This window comes from Myodes glareolus, chromosome 10, assembly GCF_982192425.1.
Source record: "Myodes glareolus chromosome 10, mMyoGla1.1, whole genome shotgun sequence".
NCBI lineage: Eukaryota > Metazoa > Chordata > Mammalia > Rodentia > Cricetidae > Myodes > Myodes glareolus.
Genome location: NC_142035.1, coordinates 32,199,143 through 32,215,182, shown reverse-complemented (window position 1 = coordinate 32,215,182; position 16,040 = coordinate 32,199,143). Strand labels below are relative to the sequence as shown.

At 38.9% G+C, this 16,040-nt stretch overlaps 1 protein-coding gene across 3 annotated transcripts in view; it reads right to left on the bottom strand.

The window, feature by feature from the left end:
* Ralgapa2 (Ral GTPase activating protein catalytic subunit alpha 2) overlaps positions 1-16,040 on the bottom strand; it is a 271,244-nt gene that overhangs the window by 182,210 nt on the left and 72,994 nt on the right. For all 3 annotated transcript variants that reach the window (XM_085696826.2, XM_085696824.2, XM_048455526.3), the window contains exons 11-14: positions 8,779-8,946; positions 7,739-7,876; positions 4,783-4,931; positions 1,529-1,640 (exon numbers count right to left, since the gene is read on the bottom strand). In XM_085696826.2, coding sequence (XP_085552952.1) covers positions 1,529-1,640; positions 4,783-4,931; positions 7,739-7,876; positions 8,779-8,946 — 567 coding nt within the window. The remainder of the gene's footprint in view (positions 1-1,528; positions 1,641-4,782; positions 4,932-7,738; positions 7,877-8,778; positions 8,947-16,040) is intronic.

Sequence of the window (16,040 nt, the reverse complement as noted above, 5' to 3'; positions counted from 1 at the left end):
CAATATTTTCTATTATATGAAGATTATTAATTTACTGCTTTCTGGTAACAGTTTTGAACTTTTGAAGACATGATTTTAAAAATGTAGAGACAGAAACTGTCATTTTAGCCTTAACAAAAATGCTCAATAAAATATTAGGGTACTAAAACTGACCCAGTATTAGACCACAGATATAATTTTAGTGGAGTAAGAGGAGAGGGTAGAGGCTGTAGAAGTCACTAGAAATCACCTCCCATTAAACTGCAGTTCTGTTAGCAGAAACAAAACCAGATGGCTGTCTTGGTGTAGTAAGATGTCAAGACTAGAAATCACTTTACTAATCTATAAGAAATAAAGGGATGATGTGGTGGCACTTGCATCAATGAGGCAAGTGAGCACATGCCAATTCCCTCTGCAGCCTCTACACATTACTTATACTATATATGTGCTCTTAATATGTATCATCCAAAAGCCATGAATGGAGAAGAGAACGTTTCCTTTCTCACACATCATTTCAGCTCACTATCAGATTACTCAAGGTCAGACCTAATATAAAAGAATATCATACATTTCCATAGTTTTTCACACTGTTCTTTTTTTAGAAATGTTAATAAATTTTATGAATCCTGTAAAAAGCTGTGTAGCCTGAGACTACTTCCCTGGGCAGTCCATCAGTTGGCAGCCTATGCATACTCTTGACCCTGCTCTCACTGGGGCAGAAAGTACTGGTACTTCTTTGGCTCTCAGCTCATCCTGAGAGTCATCCAACCCTCCCAGATCCTGAGGTGCCCCTCTGCACCAATACACCCTGACCTCCTTCACTAGAACATCACACTGGCAAGCCAACACTTAAGCAGCACCTTCTCTAAACTTCACCCTCCAAACACAGTGCTCCTCCAGATAGTTCCCCTTTCCCCTCCCTTCCATATCAAGAACTCTTGGAAGCTTTATTCACCGTAGGTAGATTCTAGTAGACTTCAATTCTCTGGACATTCTCAATCATCCACATCTTATCAGAACCAAAGGTCACCTGGCTCTGTTCACTTCCCTGGGCATCTAGAACAATCTACTCTAGCTTTGCCCTCGGCAAACTGGGCTTCCCTGCTCAGCATCTCTGGCTCACTCTCTTCTATCAACCACGGAGAAGCCTTCATCCCCCTATGCAAATGTTCTCTCTCACAGTCACACCATCCAGTCTGAGGCTTTACAAACAGATACTTGACACAAGGATGGCCTCAAATTATCATCCCGTTTCCATATTTCTATTTATCCTGTAACTGTCACTCTATCTAGTTTTCTCCCCAACTAAGATGTTCAACTCCTGTTACTCTCAAGAAAACCAAGAAGAAGGAGATGGCAGAAAGGGAAGCCTAAAAAACCCAATGTTAACTGTGAAAAACAGACCACAACATTTAGAACAAAGTTAAGAAGGAAAATTTCTAAAAATGCAAAGTTAGCTTGACATAACATGTAAAATCTCAGTAATTAAAACTAATTTGCCAAGTCTGCTTTAATTCTGCATGTGCAGTGTTTAATAAAAAAGACTTACCCTGAAGAGCAGCCCTGCCAAGCTCTGGGCAAACAAGTCCTTTCCATGCTTATCCTTTGGCTTCTGCATGACAGCTTCTGTTATCCTGAGAAGGATTTGCAACATCTGCTCCCTGGGCCACCCAAAATAAAAGCTCATATTAGGAATCAAATCTCCAAAGCACTTTATAGGTATGAGATCTCTGCAGTCAGCAACACTGATAATCACATATTATCTCAAAGCATTAAAAGTCTAGGTGCCAGTTAGACAATAAGATCATATTTTATCCGCATAAACTACTTTATGTTACCACATTTCTACAAACATGCTTTCCATATCCATGCCAATTGGCAGGATAACATCTTCCAGACATCTCCCAGCCTGACTTTTCTCTTTGTAGGAAGGAGGACAAGACAGTTTTCCCCAGTTGAAGCAGCACACCAGGGCACTCACCAAGGGAAAGCTGTCAGTCGGAACTTATGTGGGACTCTGACTTTCTCCATCATTTTGTTACTTAACCTGTAGAGGCCCCCATCTGCCTTTGTGATAAAAACAAAACTGACTCTGGTCTTTCCTATGAGGGCACAGGCAGTCAATAACACTGCGTGACTGTGGTTCCTGGAGAAGGCAGGAGGAGTTTGGAAAGGTCAGGACTGAACACTGATGGGCAGTGCATTTGTGCCTGGTAGATCTCGCCTAAACCACAGAGCACACCTGGGACAGCTGCAGTCACCATAGCTCAGTCACCATGTGCTACTGTTTTCAGTCTTACAGAAGGGGACTTTACATCAAACTGCTAATTATGACCATTGGTGTTTAAAACAACAGAAGTTCATTTTTTCTTTCTTACATAGCCAAGTTGTGTTTCTCACATCCATGACTATATAGGGATGGAAAATAGAGAAGTTCATGCATTCTCTAAGGGAATCACTCTAGTTCTTGTAAGGTTTTGAGCCCTAACCATTTATTCACTTGCACTACTTTCTTTTAGTTCTTCCTACTCTCCAGTGAAAAAACAAAGACTATGACAGAGCAGTCTCGTTCCGGTCAGACAAAGGGATCTGTGGTTTCTTTCCTCCTGAGTCTGCGCAGTGGATGGATAATGCAGAATCTCAGTAACCTTCTCGTGGTACAATGACCTCTGGGAATTTACTGTCTCCTCACTTGGTATCTGACTCCATTAGGCTTTTACTCCCAGGTTTACTAAAGTGTTAACATCATTCTCCCATCTGTTTTGCACTGTTTATTGATACTGAAATATGGAGTGAGTGATATTTTGTTTGTGTTCTAACAAATAAACCTTGCCTGAAAATCCGAGGGGTAGAGCTAGCCACTCGTTAACCATAGAGGTCTGGAGGTCTGTACAAACAAACTGAAAGTGATATAGCTGGGCAGAGAGAACAATATCAGGCAGAAGACAGGAGCTCAGCCCCTTTTCGGCTGAGGAGTTAACAAGGTAAGAATTGGCTTGCTCCTATCTCTCTGATCTTTCAGCATTTGCTCCGAAATCTGGCTCTGAGTTTTTATTACTAAGACCTATTGGAACTCGTGTAGCAATGGAGGAGGAAGACAAATGCACCATCTTGATCTAGAGACACAGCACAGGACAGCAAGTTTAAAGAAAAGAGAGAAAAGAAATGACAGAGCTGGAGATGGCCTGCCACTCACAGTCAGGATACCCAGGCCCCTGTCACAGGGGAACATGCTATTTAGTGCACCACTGTGTGTTCATAATAGATGCTCAAGAGTTAATTACTAAATGGAAACAAAAGAAACAGAGAGAAAGGGAAGAAAAGAGGAGAAAAGAAAAGGGAGAAGGATAAAGTGAGGGAAGGAAGCAAAAGAAAGCATCGGTCATTTGGAACTTAAATATTCAGAAAGTCTGTCTGGGAAGCAGACTATGCCCCTTTTAGTTACTACTTTTATTTATTTCTACAAGTGTCGGTTTATACATGTATCTGGAAACCTCTAAATTACTAAAGGGAAAAAACATTTACTTAATTTTACTTCCTAAATTTTCATCAGAATAAAATGACTATAAAAACTATAATGCTTGCTATACAATGTATACAGAATTCATCACTTTCTAAGAAAAGAAACAGAGAACTACTATTCACACAGCTGTGGTACAGGGAGCATCATCCAGCTGAGAGCATTTCCCACAGGGTTGTTCGGACCACTATGATATGGGCTGGTTTTACATCACACTGAGCATGGGTGTAATGTTTCCAAACTTAACAGCTTCTTGACTCGGTAAGAATGCTAATTTAAAGACCTTGTAATTTATACTTTCAGATCCTCATTTTGATATTTGTGAACTTTCTACAAGGCAGAATTCCTCTGGGTCCACTCTTCCCTCCTCTTGGTGGCCTATGGTCTCTAATAGCTCACCCTTGCCTTGTTTTTAGGGTTTTCCACCTACTGTGGACAACAATAGTACTGGCTTTAGGGTATCTAGAAAACAGGTGTGGTCCCAGAAAAGTTTCTAAGGCAGAAAGGATTTCACTGCCACAGGACCTCAGCAGCCTCAAAGCTCTAGAATGTAAGATAGAAGGGCACCTGTAGTAGTTTTACAGGTGGCTAATTAATATGCACATACCAGGCAGACCTAAGAGGCATTTCTAAAACAGGCTACATGTGAAGACAATGGGAAGAAGACATGGCTCAGGCCTTGCTGGTCTATCACTGAGAATACTGAGGGTCATGTGGAGTTATTCACTATGGAAGACAGGCATAGACAACATCTAACACATTTTACCTTTAAGAACACAATTAAGAGAAAAACAGCAAAAGGAAAAAAGGGAAGGAAAAAACCAGAAGACATACTTTTTGACTGTACTTTTCTGTCACTTTGATGATGTATTAGTTAAAAGAACTGTTTTGACAAAGTGAATTTAAAATACCAAGTTGAAGGAATAAAACTCAAGTTTATAGCACTTCAGGACAACAAAAACTTGAGCTTATAAAGAATCATATTACAAAGCACACACCACTTATCATAAAACTGTCAGATAACAGTTTAAAAATGGCAAAATCCACTACTAAGCAGTGTAACACTAACTCCTGTCCAAGAGCATTTTTACTAACAGTAATGAAAATAAATGAATTATCCAAGTCCTGGGTAGTTAGTTCCCTTTGGGACAATTCATAAAAGCTGCCAATGGGGCTTATCTTATTGTCAGTTCTGTAAAGACATTCGATAAATGGAAACCTTAACACTCTGATTATATCATTAAAAAAGATGGCTGTTTGATGTTAATCTGAAATAAACTTACCATGTTTTTTGATTCATTGTGAGTTCCATTATCATACGCCGAAAAATAATCAGCACAGCTTTACAAGCATCCACTTGTTCTCTCAGGAGCATGGGGACCTCCGCACACGGCTCCAGCAAAAAGACATTCGCAGCATTTGTAAGAAAGACCTTAAAGCCAACAAATTTACATTAGAAAATACAATTAATCATATGACCAATGAATCCCTCTGAGTTATTTTTAGACTCTTTCAAGACAGCAAGTGATACCAATACATGATCCAGGTATTGTGGCTCATCCCTTAGAATTGCCTAGACAGACACCTAAAAGGCCTTTCTCTCTATTGTATATAAACATTGTTACTTTAGTCATTAGTCACAAAATATTTGAACTTGTTTTATCTTTCAACAGTAACAATAAAACAACAGCAACAATTAGGGAAAAAAAAAAACCAGGACCATTGCGTCTGGGTGAGAAGGTCTGGAGTGGACAGAAAGTCAAAGAGGCCCATAGGTAGACAACAGAGCAATAATTGTTTTTCTAAGGTGAATTTAAGACATCAAGATGGAAGGACAAGAATCAATTTATAGTAAACCAAATGGGTTTACTGACATGTTCCCGGTACGGTATATGAAACCTGCTTCCTGATGGAGTATTGCAAGTGTCTGCAAGAGGTGTAACGACTGAGCAGAGAGCAGCACTGTGCTTGGAAACAAAGAATGCCACATGGTTGATGTTACATCTTCTAGGATCAGGACTTTTCTTTTTTTCTTTCTTCCTCTTCCTCTTCCTTTTCTTCTTCCTCTTCCTCTTCCTCTTCGTTGTCTTCTTCTTCTTCTTCTCCTCCTCCTCTTCCTCCTTCTTTTGGCAGTGCATGTGGTATGTGTCTATATGTTTGTGTTCCTGTGGGAGTGGGAGCTGAACATATGTGCACGTGGAGATCCGAAACAGAAAACTGACATCAGGTGTCTTCTTCACTGCCTCTCCATCTTCTATAATGAAGCAGGGTCTCTCCCTGAACTCAGTTCATTTCTGCTTAGCTGGTTAGCTAACTTGTTCCAGGGATTTCTTGTCTCTGCTTCCCTAGCAGTAGAATTATAGATGGGCTACGAAGCCCATCTGGCATCTCGAAACTTCAGTCCTCACACAGCAAATGTTCTACCATTTGCTGCAGGGCTTTTTTAAATAGCAGAAATCTATTATGCAGCAAGAAACAATAGTCTCAGCGAATTCTTAAGATAAAAGAATATTACAAAGGAACAATAGAGAGTCATCTGACTATTCTATGCTCAGCCCCAGATCTTCAGGATCTAGGTTCTCTGTTCTGACTCAGCAGGGCTGACTCGAGTTCTCAGACAGTAAATTACTGCTTTCTACACTGAAGGAACACGTCAGCATTCATAAGATGACACCAGTGGCCCATCAATTTCAGATACTTGGTGTTAAACATGGAAAGGGGTTAGAGAGATGACTTAGTGTTTAAGAACACTGACTACTCTTTCAGAGGACCTGGGTTTGATTCCCAGCACCCATAGAGTGGCTCACAACCATCTGCAACTCCAGTTCCAAGGAATCCAATGTCCTTTTCTAGCCTCAGCACCAGGTACGCATGTGGTACAAAGACATATATTTCAGCAAAAGGTACACATAAAACAGATCATATGGATTCTGTCTATCTATATGCCTAATCCTTTGTAAGTATCCTTTAGTAAAATAGTATAAGCAATGAGGTGGTGGGAACAAACCCAGCTTTTCTGGCTTCTTAATGGAGGAAATTCCAAATAAAACACATAGGTTGACCAGACAGGTTCTAACCAACACACATTAAAAACAAACAAACAAACAAACAAACAAACTGATAACAGCCTTTAAGATTTAACATTTGTAAGATGAAAAAAGTTTCATGTCCCAATTTTATAAGAAAAAGAATCACTAATCACTACCAGATACAAACACAATGTAAATTTAAACAAGGCTTTGAATTAGAAAAAAAAAAAAGAATTCTCTGATTAACAAACTAAAGCAGTTTTAGTGGCAATGTTTTATACGAGTAAGCCACAAATAACATACTACAATACAAAGCCTTTTGATTTCATGTATTGCCTTCTTGAATTTGAAAATTCTACCCATTCCTAATGAAAAATCTTCATATACTACACTTTTACTTTTAATAATAGCCTCAAGATGCTAACACATAAATACTTGTCACTGTATTGGCACTGGCTAAGGTAACACCAAACAATCAAAGTATATATCCAAACTGTACTCGTCCCCAGCAGCAGTAGAAGAATACTCTTCATCAGACCTCCATCAAGCCCCTTTCCCCAGGAGCAACAGTCAAGAGACAAGACACTGAATACAGTAAGAACAAAAACAGAGTAAATCCTTACTAAGCAACTTCTCAAGCTGTAGAGCTACAGGAGGACTGCAGTCCACATGGAGAGAGCTACAGGGACAAAGGGCAAGGACCCCTCTGAGTGTCTGTGTCAAGGTCACAGGCTATAATGATGAGCTACAGAACATTCTCTGTAGCTACAAGAGTAAAATCATTTTTACTCTTTTTTAAGATTTATTTGTATTTATGTTTCTCTTGCTTTGTCTGTGTGCACGTGTGCTTACACGGGTGCATGTGTGCATATATATACACACGCCCATCTGGGAATAAGGTCTTACAAATTAAAATCCAAATAACTATTCAGATGTCCTCGGAAGACACATTAGGGTATAAATTGTATATACTGCACACTCACTATAAAATAATCATTCTCAAAAAACCTGCAACCAATTCTTACATTTTTTTTGACTAGAAAAAAATACTTTTCATTTGTAGACGGGAAGAAAAACTTAGAACATAATGTCCTTTATTGCCTGATACTCAAAATACTAGTGCACTTTATATGGCATTATTCTAATTAAACAAAATGTTCAAATTGTCTTCTCCACCAGGGCTGTCTTTGTGTCCTTAATGGCAGCATACCTGCAACATGGCTTGGACCCCAGCTTTCACATTTGTGTTGTCCTCCTCTGTCACACATCCTCTGCTCATGGCACTTGTGAAGGAATATGTACGTCCCCAGCTGGATGACCGTTTATGGCCAGAACTTTCAGACGAGGCCTTCAGAAAATAATAATCCATTAGCCAACTATAGAGAAACCTACGTTTACATACTTGGTTCCTTACACTCTGCTGAACGCTCAACCTCTACCACCCAAGGTGGCCTCAGGCCTTACTGTTTCCTGGGAGAGCCAAGTTTACCTGATGCTGAGACATAGAAACTAGGCCTCTACACACACAATTCTACCAGCTCACTGTTCTTGATCTAACCTCATAACTAGTTTCTAAAATAATTTCCCCAATACTAAAACATCAAAACAACAGAATCAATTCAGATATTTAAATTTTTTAAGTCTGTGGCTAAGAATTTTAAATACTGTAAGTTAATTGCATCAGGAAAGCAAATACAATTTGTTTCTTTTATGTTGGAGGGTGTTCTATACTGTCATTTTAGATTTACTCAGGCCTGAGCCTTGAATAGGACAGTGCCTCCTGCTGGAAGGCAACACTGCTGACACACCAAAAGTACTTGCTCTTTACTCGGTTAATCTCCAAATATTGAATACAGATTTCTTCTGGACAGAGAACTGCCAAAGTCAAGTCTGGCAAAACATTCTACGTCTAATCTTTTCCAACAATTATTTATTTAAACAAGTCAAGGAGAGGATAACAGCTTTTCAGTCTCACAGAGAGAATTGCTAATTATGAGAAAACATCTGTCTTGCAACAGTGATTAAGAAAGTGGCCATGTTCATGTGGCCCTAAACTAAGGGTAAAGGAGAAAACTGCCTACCAAAGATGCAGCATGAACGACGCTTCTAAGGTAGGTCCTCACAGAACCAGCTACCCGAGAATGTCATGTTCCCACCTGTCTTCGTGGGCAGAGTGGGATCCTTGAATGAGCAGCTCTACTTTGCCTAGAGGTATGTACCCCCAACTCAGAGACTGAGTGATAATGTTACCTCCTTGGAGTCAGTCTCTGAAAGTCCTAATTTGTCAGCATCTTCTTGGGCAACATCCTTTTTATCTGGTTCCTCCATGAACACGGGTTTGTTCTGGAGGATCCACTTCCTGTATACTTGAACTACTTTTCTTGTTACAGATATCTCACAGGAAGGCAACAAAAATGCCTGAAAAAACAAAAACAAAACAAAACATTCTTTAATGCCACACTCTCAGATCATCATAAAGCCACAGAAATTTTCATTACCAACTTCAGAAACATTTAACTTGTACAGAGACCACATACACACCTTTCTACATACTACTCATCTGGAAGAAAAAGATATTGTTATAGTTGGAACAGAAAAATGATGATGTTTCATAGATTCCTCTATATTACAGGTAGCTTTAAAATACCTATACAGGTATTTTAACTATCTATATAAAATAATTATATAGTTTCCTAAAAAAAAAATCAGAAATGGTTTGTAAAGTCTGAAAGAGACTATGGCAGGCATGGAAACTGACTACATTTACCTGCTCTAGGCTCTACATTCAGGTATAGAGTTAAATTGGCCATGGCAGGGTTAGTTAATACCACAGAAGTTGGAGGCGGCTACATATATGGGCTCTTCTTGCTTATTTTGCCTTTTTCTTCTTCTTCTCTTGCTTCTTTTTCATCCCACTTTTGTTCCTTCTTCCCACCTTTCTCCTCTACTTCCTTCCCAGACAGATTTCTGTATTATCAGAACAAGTACTCCCACATATGCTAACCAGACTGGGCACCTGTAACACTGTGCACATTTGTAGGAACTTAAAAATACTTCCTGTGTGCAAACACAGACCAGAAGTCAATGCTGGACACCTTCCTTGACTGTTTCACTGTCTTATTTTATCAGACACGATTCTTCACTAAATTTGGAACTTCGCTAGACTAGCTGACCAAGAAGCCACAGATTACAGATACATGGCACCACATTTTATTACATGGACGCAGGGGATCTGAGCATTTTACTAACTGAACCATCTCTCAGTCAAGGACTTTTTTAATATTAGGACTCTCCTTAAATATTTATAATTTAATGCAAGAAGACAGAAAAATGACTTTGAAGAGGAAATGCATCTGTCTTTTGCATCTCAGATTTAGGGTCTTTCTGTAATGCAAGGTATGCAGGAAGGGCCGCCCCCCCCCCACATTCAAATAACTGTTTGAATGACACAGACAAGGACAAATGAGCTACAGTAGTTCCCATGTTTTTAAATCCCCCCCCTTAAGTTTCACAACAAAGGACCCAATGGCAGGCAGATGTCACTTCAGCATTGGTGCATAAGATACAGAAATTTCCCGAGGTGTCAGCCAGATCACATCAAATTCCAGAGCACAGGCATTGGTGTTATCAAAAGATTACAAAAATTGAATAAACCAATATTCTTCCATGTAACTCAATAAACACAGATTATGATGAAGTACATGTTTTACTTTCTTCCTTAATTTTATTCAAAAATAGCACATGAATAAAATTTTTTCACTGTGAATAGCCATATCCCTATTCCTCTGATGTTATTAGCAGTAACTATATTTGCTCTATTACATATTTATCTGCCAACCCACCCTCCATTCTTCCTTCAATCCACTCTATTTTTTTATGCACTTTATTGGTCCATTCGATGTATAAATACTTTAGCCTCCAGTCTCTGACTGAAGTCTGGCATTTTTTTTTATTGTATGTTATTTAAGAAAAACTTTACAAAGAAGGAAATACAGGGACCATTAAATCAGTTCTGACTAAAAGTAGAAAACTCGGTAATCCAAACCCAAAATAAAGGAATAGCATACTATCCTCCCCACAATGAGCAAGGAACAGTTCTTGTATGGCAGAAAATGAAAATGAAGTGACATATATATATAACAAAAATATCTCTACAAACATCCAAGACAATATAATAAATAACATACTACTAAATATCATGGAAAATATGCCAAGTCAATTTGAATAAAATAATAATTTAAAAAATAGACAAGATACAAATGAACAGAAAAATCTATAAATCAGGAATATCAGAACCTGAAGTAAGTGAAGTCTGAAAACAAAACAATTCAAATTCAAAGTTATGTGCATATAGGGTTGGCAAAAGGGACACAGCTGAAGTGAAAACTGGGAGAAATATAAGAGAAATCTCTAGCATATAGTAAATAGCAAGCAGAGGCAAAGAGGCAATGCAATAACAAGGTCACCCTATGCAGAGCTAGATGGGCCAGAGCAGTACGCAAGAGTGGCTGGGCTAAGAGAACAAATCCACACAGTCATGAATCACAAAAGCAAGTAGACTAGATACAAGAATTTTACAGTATAACTGCTGAAAACCACAGGTAATTAAACTAGAAAACATTAAAAGCAGTCAAGAGGCAAAAAAAAGGGACATATTTCTTTCAAAGCAACAAACCACATGGTCTGCTGTGCCTGTCAAACAGAAACCATGAAACAAGGGCTGATGTTCCTCAAAGTGCAGAGAGTACATGGCTGCCTGTGTAGACAAAACAGAGCACCGGAAAGAACATTCTTCAAAAGCGACATTTTCAGGTAAGATAATTTGTTGCCAACATATATGAACTAAGGAAAATACTAAAACTTGTCCTTCAGACCTAAAGGAAAATTACCCTAGGTCAGAAATTTGGCAAGGAATAAAATATTATAAGAAGGGCATTTGTAGAATTCTAAATGAATATGATATATGTAAATATATAAATATATGTTGTGTAGCATATAATATAGTAGTTCTGAAAAGTATGGTATACATATATACATTTTATTTGTTTGTTTGGTTTGGTTTTACAGGGCAGGCAGGGTTTCTCTGTGTAACTGTCCTGGTTGTCCTGGAACTCACTTTATAGACTAAGCTGGCCTTGAACTCACTGAGATCTGCCTGCCTCTGCCTCCTGAGTGCTGAGATTAAAGGACTGTGTCACCACCGCCTGGCAAAACACATTCATTTCATAATGTGGAATTCAAATATATTACAAAGTCCTATAAGCTGAGAAGGAGTAAATGGGATGAACTTAAACTTATGTTGAAAATGAGAATAGATTTTAAGTTAGAGTTGCATGATGCTAGCCATTAAACAATTGCAGGTGAATGTAATACCTACCACATACATAAGTAAAAGGCTAATGATTTACAATCAAGGAAAGCAGTTACTATGTTGCATAGAAGTAAAATAAAGCTGCAACCAAAAGGTAGAGGTATAAGTTAAAAAAAAAAGAGTCACCTGCAATTTGTAAGGGAAAACCCAAAGCATATGTTTATGGAGGTAAACAGTACAGTCACAAAAGCATGCAACATGTAAACACAACCAGAAGATGACTGGTAGAGCCATATGAAGACTACACAGGACAGACTTTGAAAAACTTTATACTTGTAAAACCGGAAGCTGCTGTTCTCATTCCATCAGATGGACACTATCACAGAAAGCCAAAAGTGGATACCACTGGATCAGTGGACTGTGGGGAGCCAAGGCCCAGCAGATATATCTTTAACACAACTTCTACACCTGAGGCTCAGGGAAGATCATGGAAGAGAGGGTGGAAAGATTATAAGAGCCAGACAACCAGGAAGTTGGAAGCCTGAACAGCGACAATGTCAGTAGGAACATCAACAGACATTGTAACTAGTAAGGAGGAAAATTCATGTTGTCCCAAACAAGTAAATAATGGCTGCTGAAAGGAAGAATTACACTCTCCCAGGGGTGAGCCACCCTAACTGGCTATATAATATAAAGTGGCCAGCCTTGAAATCATATACACACAAACAACAAAACAGAGTCAGTAGGTGGTATTTAGATATTTGTATAGGCATGTGCGTTTGTGCATGTGTGTGTGCATGCATGCATAAGTGTGAGTGTCTTTGAAGAAAGAGAACATCAATTTGAAAAAGAAATGGGGGAGGGAGGAGGGTCATGGGGGGACTGGAAAGAGGATATGAGGTGGAGAGAGAAAAAGGAAGTGAGGAAATGTTGTAATTATATTTTAATTTAAAAATAAATTTTAAAAACTGGAAGTTTCTCAACAATAACTATTCAATCCACAGAAAGGTATAGTAACTAAATGTATACTGATGCTACAGAGGGGAAACTCTGTCTAGCTTCATGGTTTTCAGTCCATCTTAAAAATCCCTGAGCTCGGCTGTCAAACAGCTGAGCAGTCTACTGCAGGTCTCCCACTAGTTTTGCAAAAGACACCTCTGGGTTAAATTTTTTCTTTTGTGAGAAGCTTCATTTCACTACCTTTCTCAGGGAAAGTTGCTCTTTTAGCTATCTTCCCCTGTTCTGCAGAGACAGTTTTACCTTTGGCTATCCTGTGATGAAAGATGCCTTCACACACTTTTGTAACTGCAGAGTTAGCTATTTCTAGGAAAAGACCTTAAGATGGCATGGAACATAAAGCTATTTAATCAGCAACTTTTCTTTAGATTTACAGAACAAACCCAGAACCTCTGCTGACTTATGGATATCAACAGTCTGTGCATCAGAAAAGCAAACTACAGAAAATTCATAATTACTGCCGTTTCTGCAAATTTCAAAGTTCTATCCACTCTATGCCCTGTCGAAAATCAATCCCTATAAAGCTTTGTACCTGCAACTCCTCACAAAATGTTTCTTTCTATTTTTTTAAAACACCCAAGAGTCCTCATTTACCAGCTTTCAAACTTGTTGTCAATAAAGCTCTTCTTTTCCCCATCACCTTCTCTCACTCAAATGTTCGGTTTCACTAGGCAGCAACAAAACTTGACTTTGTGCAGTGTCTTAGCCAGGGTTTCTATTGCCATGATAAACACCATGGCCAAAGGTAAGGTAAAGAGGAAAGGGTTCATTTGGATCGTGCATCCCTATCACTCTTCACTGAAGGAATTCAGGACAGGAACTCTAACAGGGCTGGAACCTGGACACAGGAGCTGATGCAGAGGCAATGGAGGATGCTGCTTCCTGGATTGCTCTTTTTGGCTTGCTCAGCCTGCTTCCATATATAACCCAGGACTACAAGTTCAGGGATAGCCACACCCACAATGGACTGGGCCCTCTCTCATTAAGCACTAATTAAGAAAATGCCCTATAGGCTTACCTAAAGCCCAATCTTAATAAAGCATTTCCTCAAATGAGGCTCCCTGCTCTAGTTCGTGTCAAACAGACAGAAAACTAGCCAGCACAGGCAGTTATGCTGCAACTGATGCCTATGTAAAAACACTGTAGATCCTCAGACTTTCAAAGGGGGAAAAAAAGAACATCTACAGCTATTGCAGGATATTCTCACTGAACAGAAAGCAAACAAAACAGGGAGAGAAGCAAGGAAATTACCAGGCCTGCTTATGAGATCCTTATGCTTCAACCTGTCCCAGTTTTTAACTGTCACTATGAGGTGTGTGCAGGATTATTTCTTTACTCAATTTAGTCTGTCTTCTGCTGCCACCATTCTGCTTTAAGACTATACACTGAAGCTCCCTTCTGGTTTAATAAACATCCCAATTATTACTATTTTTCATTTTAAATTCTGTTTTCTCCTTTTCTAGTATGTATTTGTCAGGTGTTAGTTTCTTGCTTACTTCAAACACGTTCAAATTTATGTTTTTCAAAATGTTAAAAGTACAAATCCCCAAGTTTCAACTTTAGAACTGAAGTTCATATAGTCTCCCTGGCTCTGATTTGTACATTGAAAGAGGTCATGGTTACAAATTCCTAAGTGCAAAAGTAACCTAAGATTATTACACCCAGCTAAACTTCTGGCTACATGAACAAGCAAACAAAAACAAAACAAAATAAACTACAAAAAATAAAAACCTACATTCACTATTTTCAAAGGACCAAAGAAAGTGAGTTTGGAGATACCTTCTCGAAACCACTCAATGACAAGGAAAAAGAAAAAGAAAAAAAGAAAGAAGGAAAGAATAAAATAAAAAGGAAAAAAAAGGCACAATATCCAACAAAGCAAGTACTATGTACTCTAAGGTTGTGGAACTCAGTTAAGACGAAGGATTTGCTAAATACAAAACTAAGATTAAACAACCCTATATAGTATGATTTCTAATCGATTTCTGATAATGATACATTTATTTAGTTAGTCAGTTACTCAGTTTGTTTTCTGAGACAAGGAAGGTCTCATGTAGTCCAGGGTAATCTCAAGCTAGTTGTGTAGCTGAGTCTTGCTTTAAATTCCTGATCCTCCTGCCTCCAACTCCCAAATTCTAGGATTACTGGCTTTTCATCATAGTTCAGTGGTACATTTTTCCCTTATAAGATAAATTGATAATGTAATAGAATTGGCTAGCCACAAAATGCCAGTCAAAATTGATCCCAAATGTTATCGTGTCCCACTTAGCACCAACCCTGCTGCAAACCTCGGGCACCAGTTGCAGCCTGGCTTTTGATCTCTTCCTTCTCTTTCCCTTGCTCTTTCCTGCTTCCTTCTCTTCCCAGCACCTTTCTATGGGAGGCATGATAATCCACGGTCCTGGATGAAAAGTCTTCCTCCCTTTACTCCCTTTCTCATCCATTTCTTTTGTCCTGTGCCACAAATATTTCTATCACATACTCACGTCACACAACGTCTCAGGGAAAATACAACTTTCTGGAAGAGCCTCTGGGTTGTGTGAGCTCTGAAGCTCTTGGAACACTGAGTTCACCTGGTGCTAAGTACTAAGAAGAGCTAGCTTTCTATCCACCTACTGCTGTGGGACAATGGTCTTGTACTTTGAAAGATTTGTCACTTGTATCTTAATAAAACATTGATTGGTCAGTAGCCAGGCAGAAGTATAGGCAGGGCACCTAGAACAGGAGAATTCTGGAAAGAGGAAAGGCTCAGTCTGCAGTCGTCACTCAGACACAGAGGAAGCAAGATGCGAATGCCTTGCTGATGAAAGGTACCAAGTCACATGGCTAACACAGACAAGAATTACAGGTTAATGTAAGTTATAAGAGTTAATAAGAAGCCTGAACTATAAACCAACCAGTTTATAATTAATGTAAGACTGTTTCTTTGGGACTAAACAGCTATGGGATGTGGCGGGACAAAAAGCTCTGTCAACCACCTACCTCTAAGTTCAGTTTGCTATGGAGGCATGAAAGTATTTGTTGAATTTTCCTTCATTATATAATGATTAAAAAAAACTTTTTGTGAGTCATAGAAACTTGTGACAAACTAAAAATGGGCCTGGAAAGGCCTTTACTTAGTTCTATAATTTGGGCCAAATTATCAACACTATTGCTTACTGTGTCATAAATAAAGCAATAACGC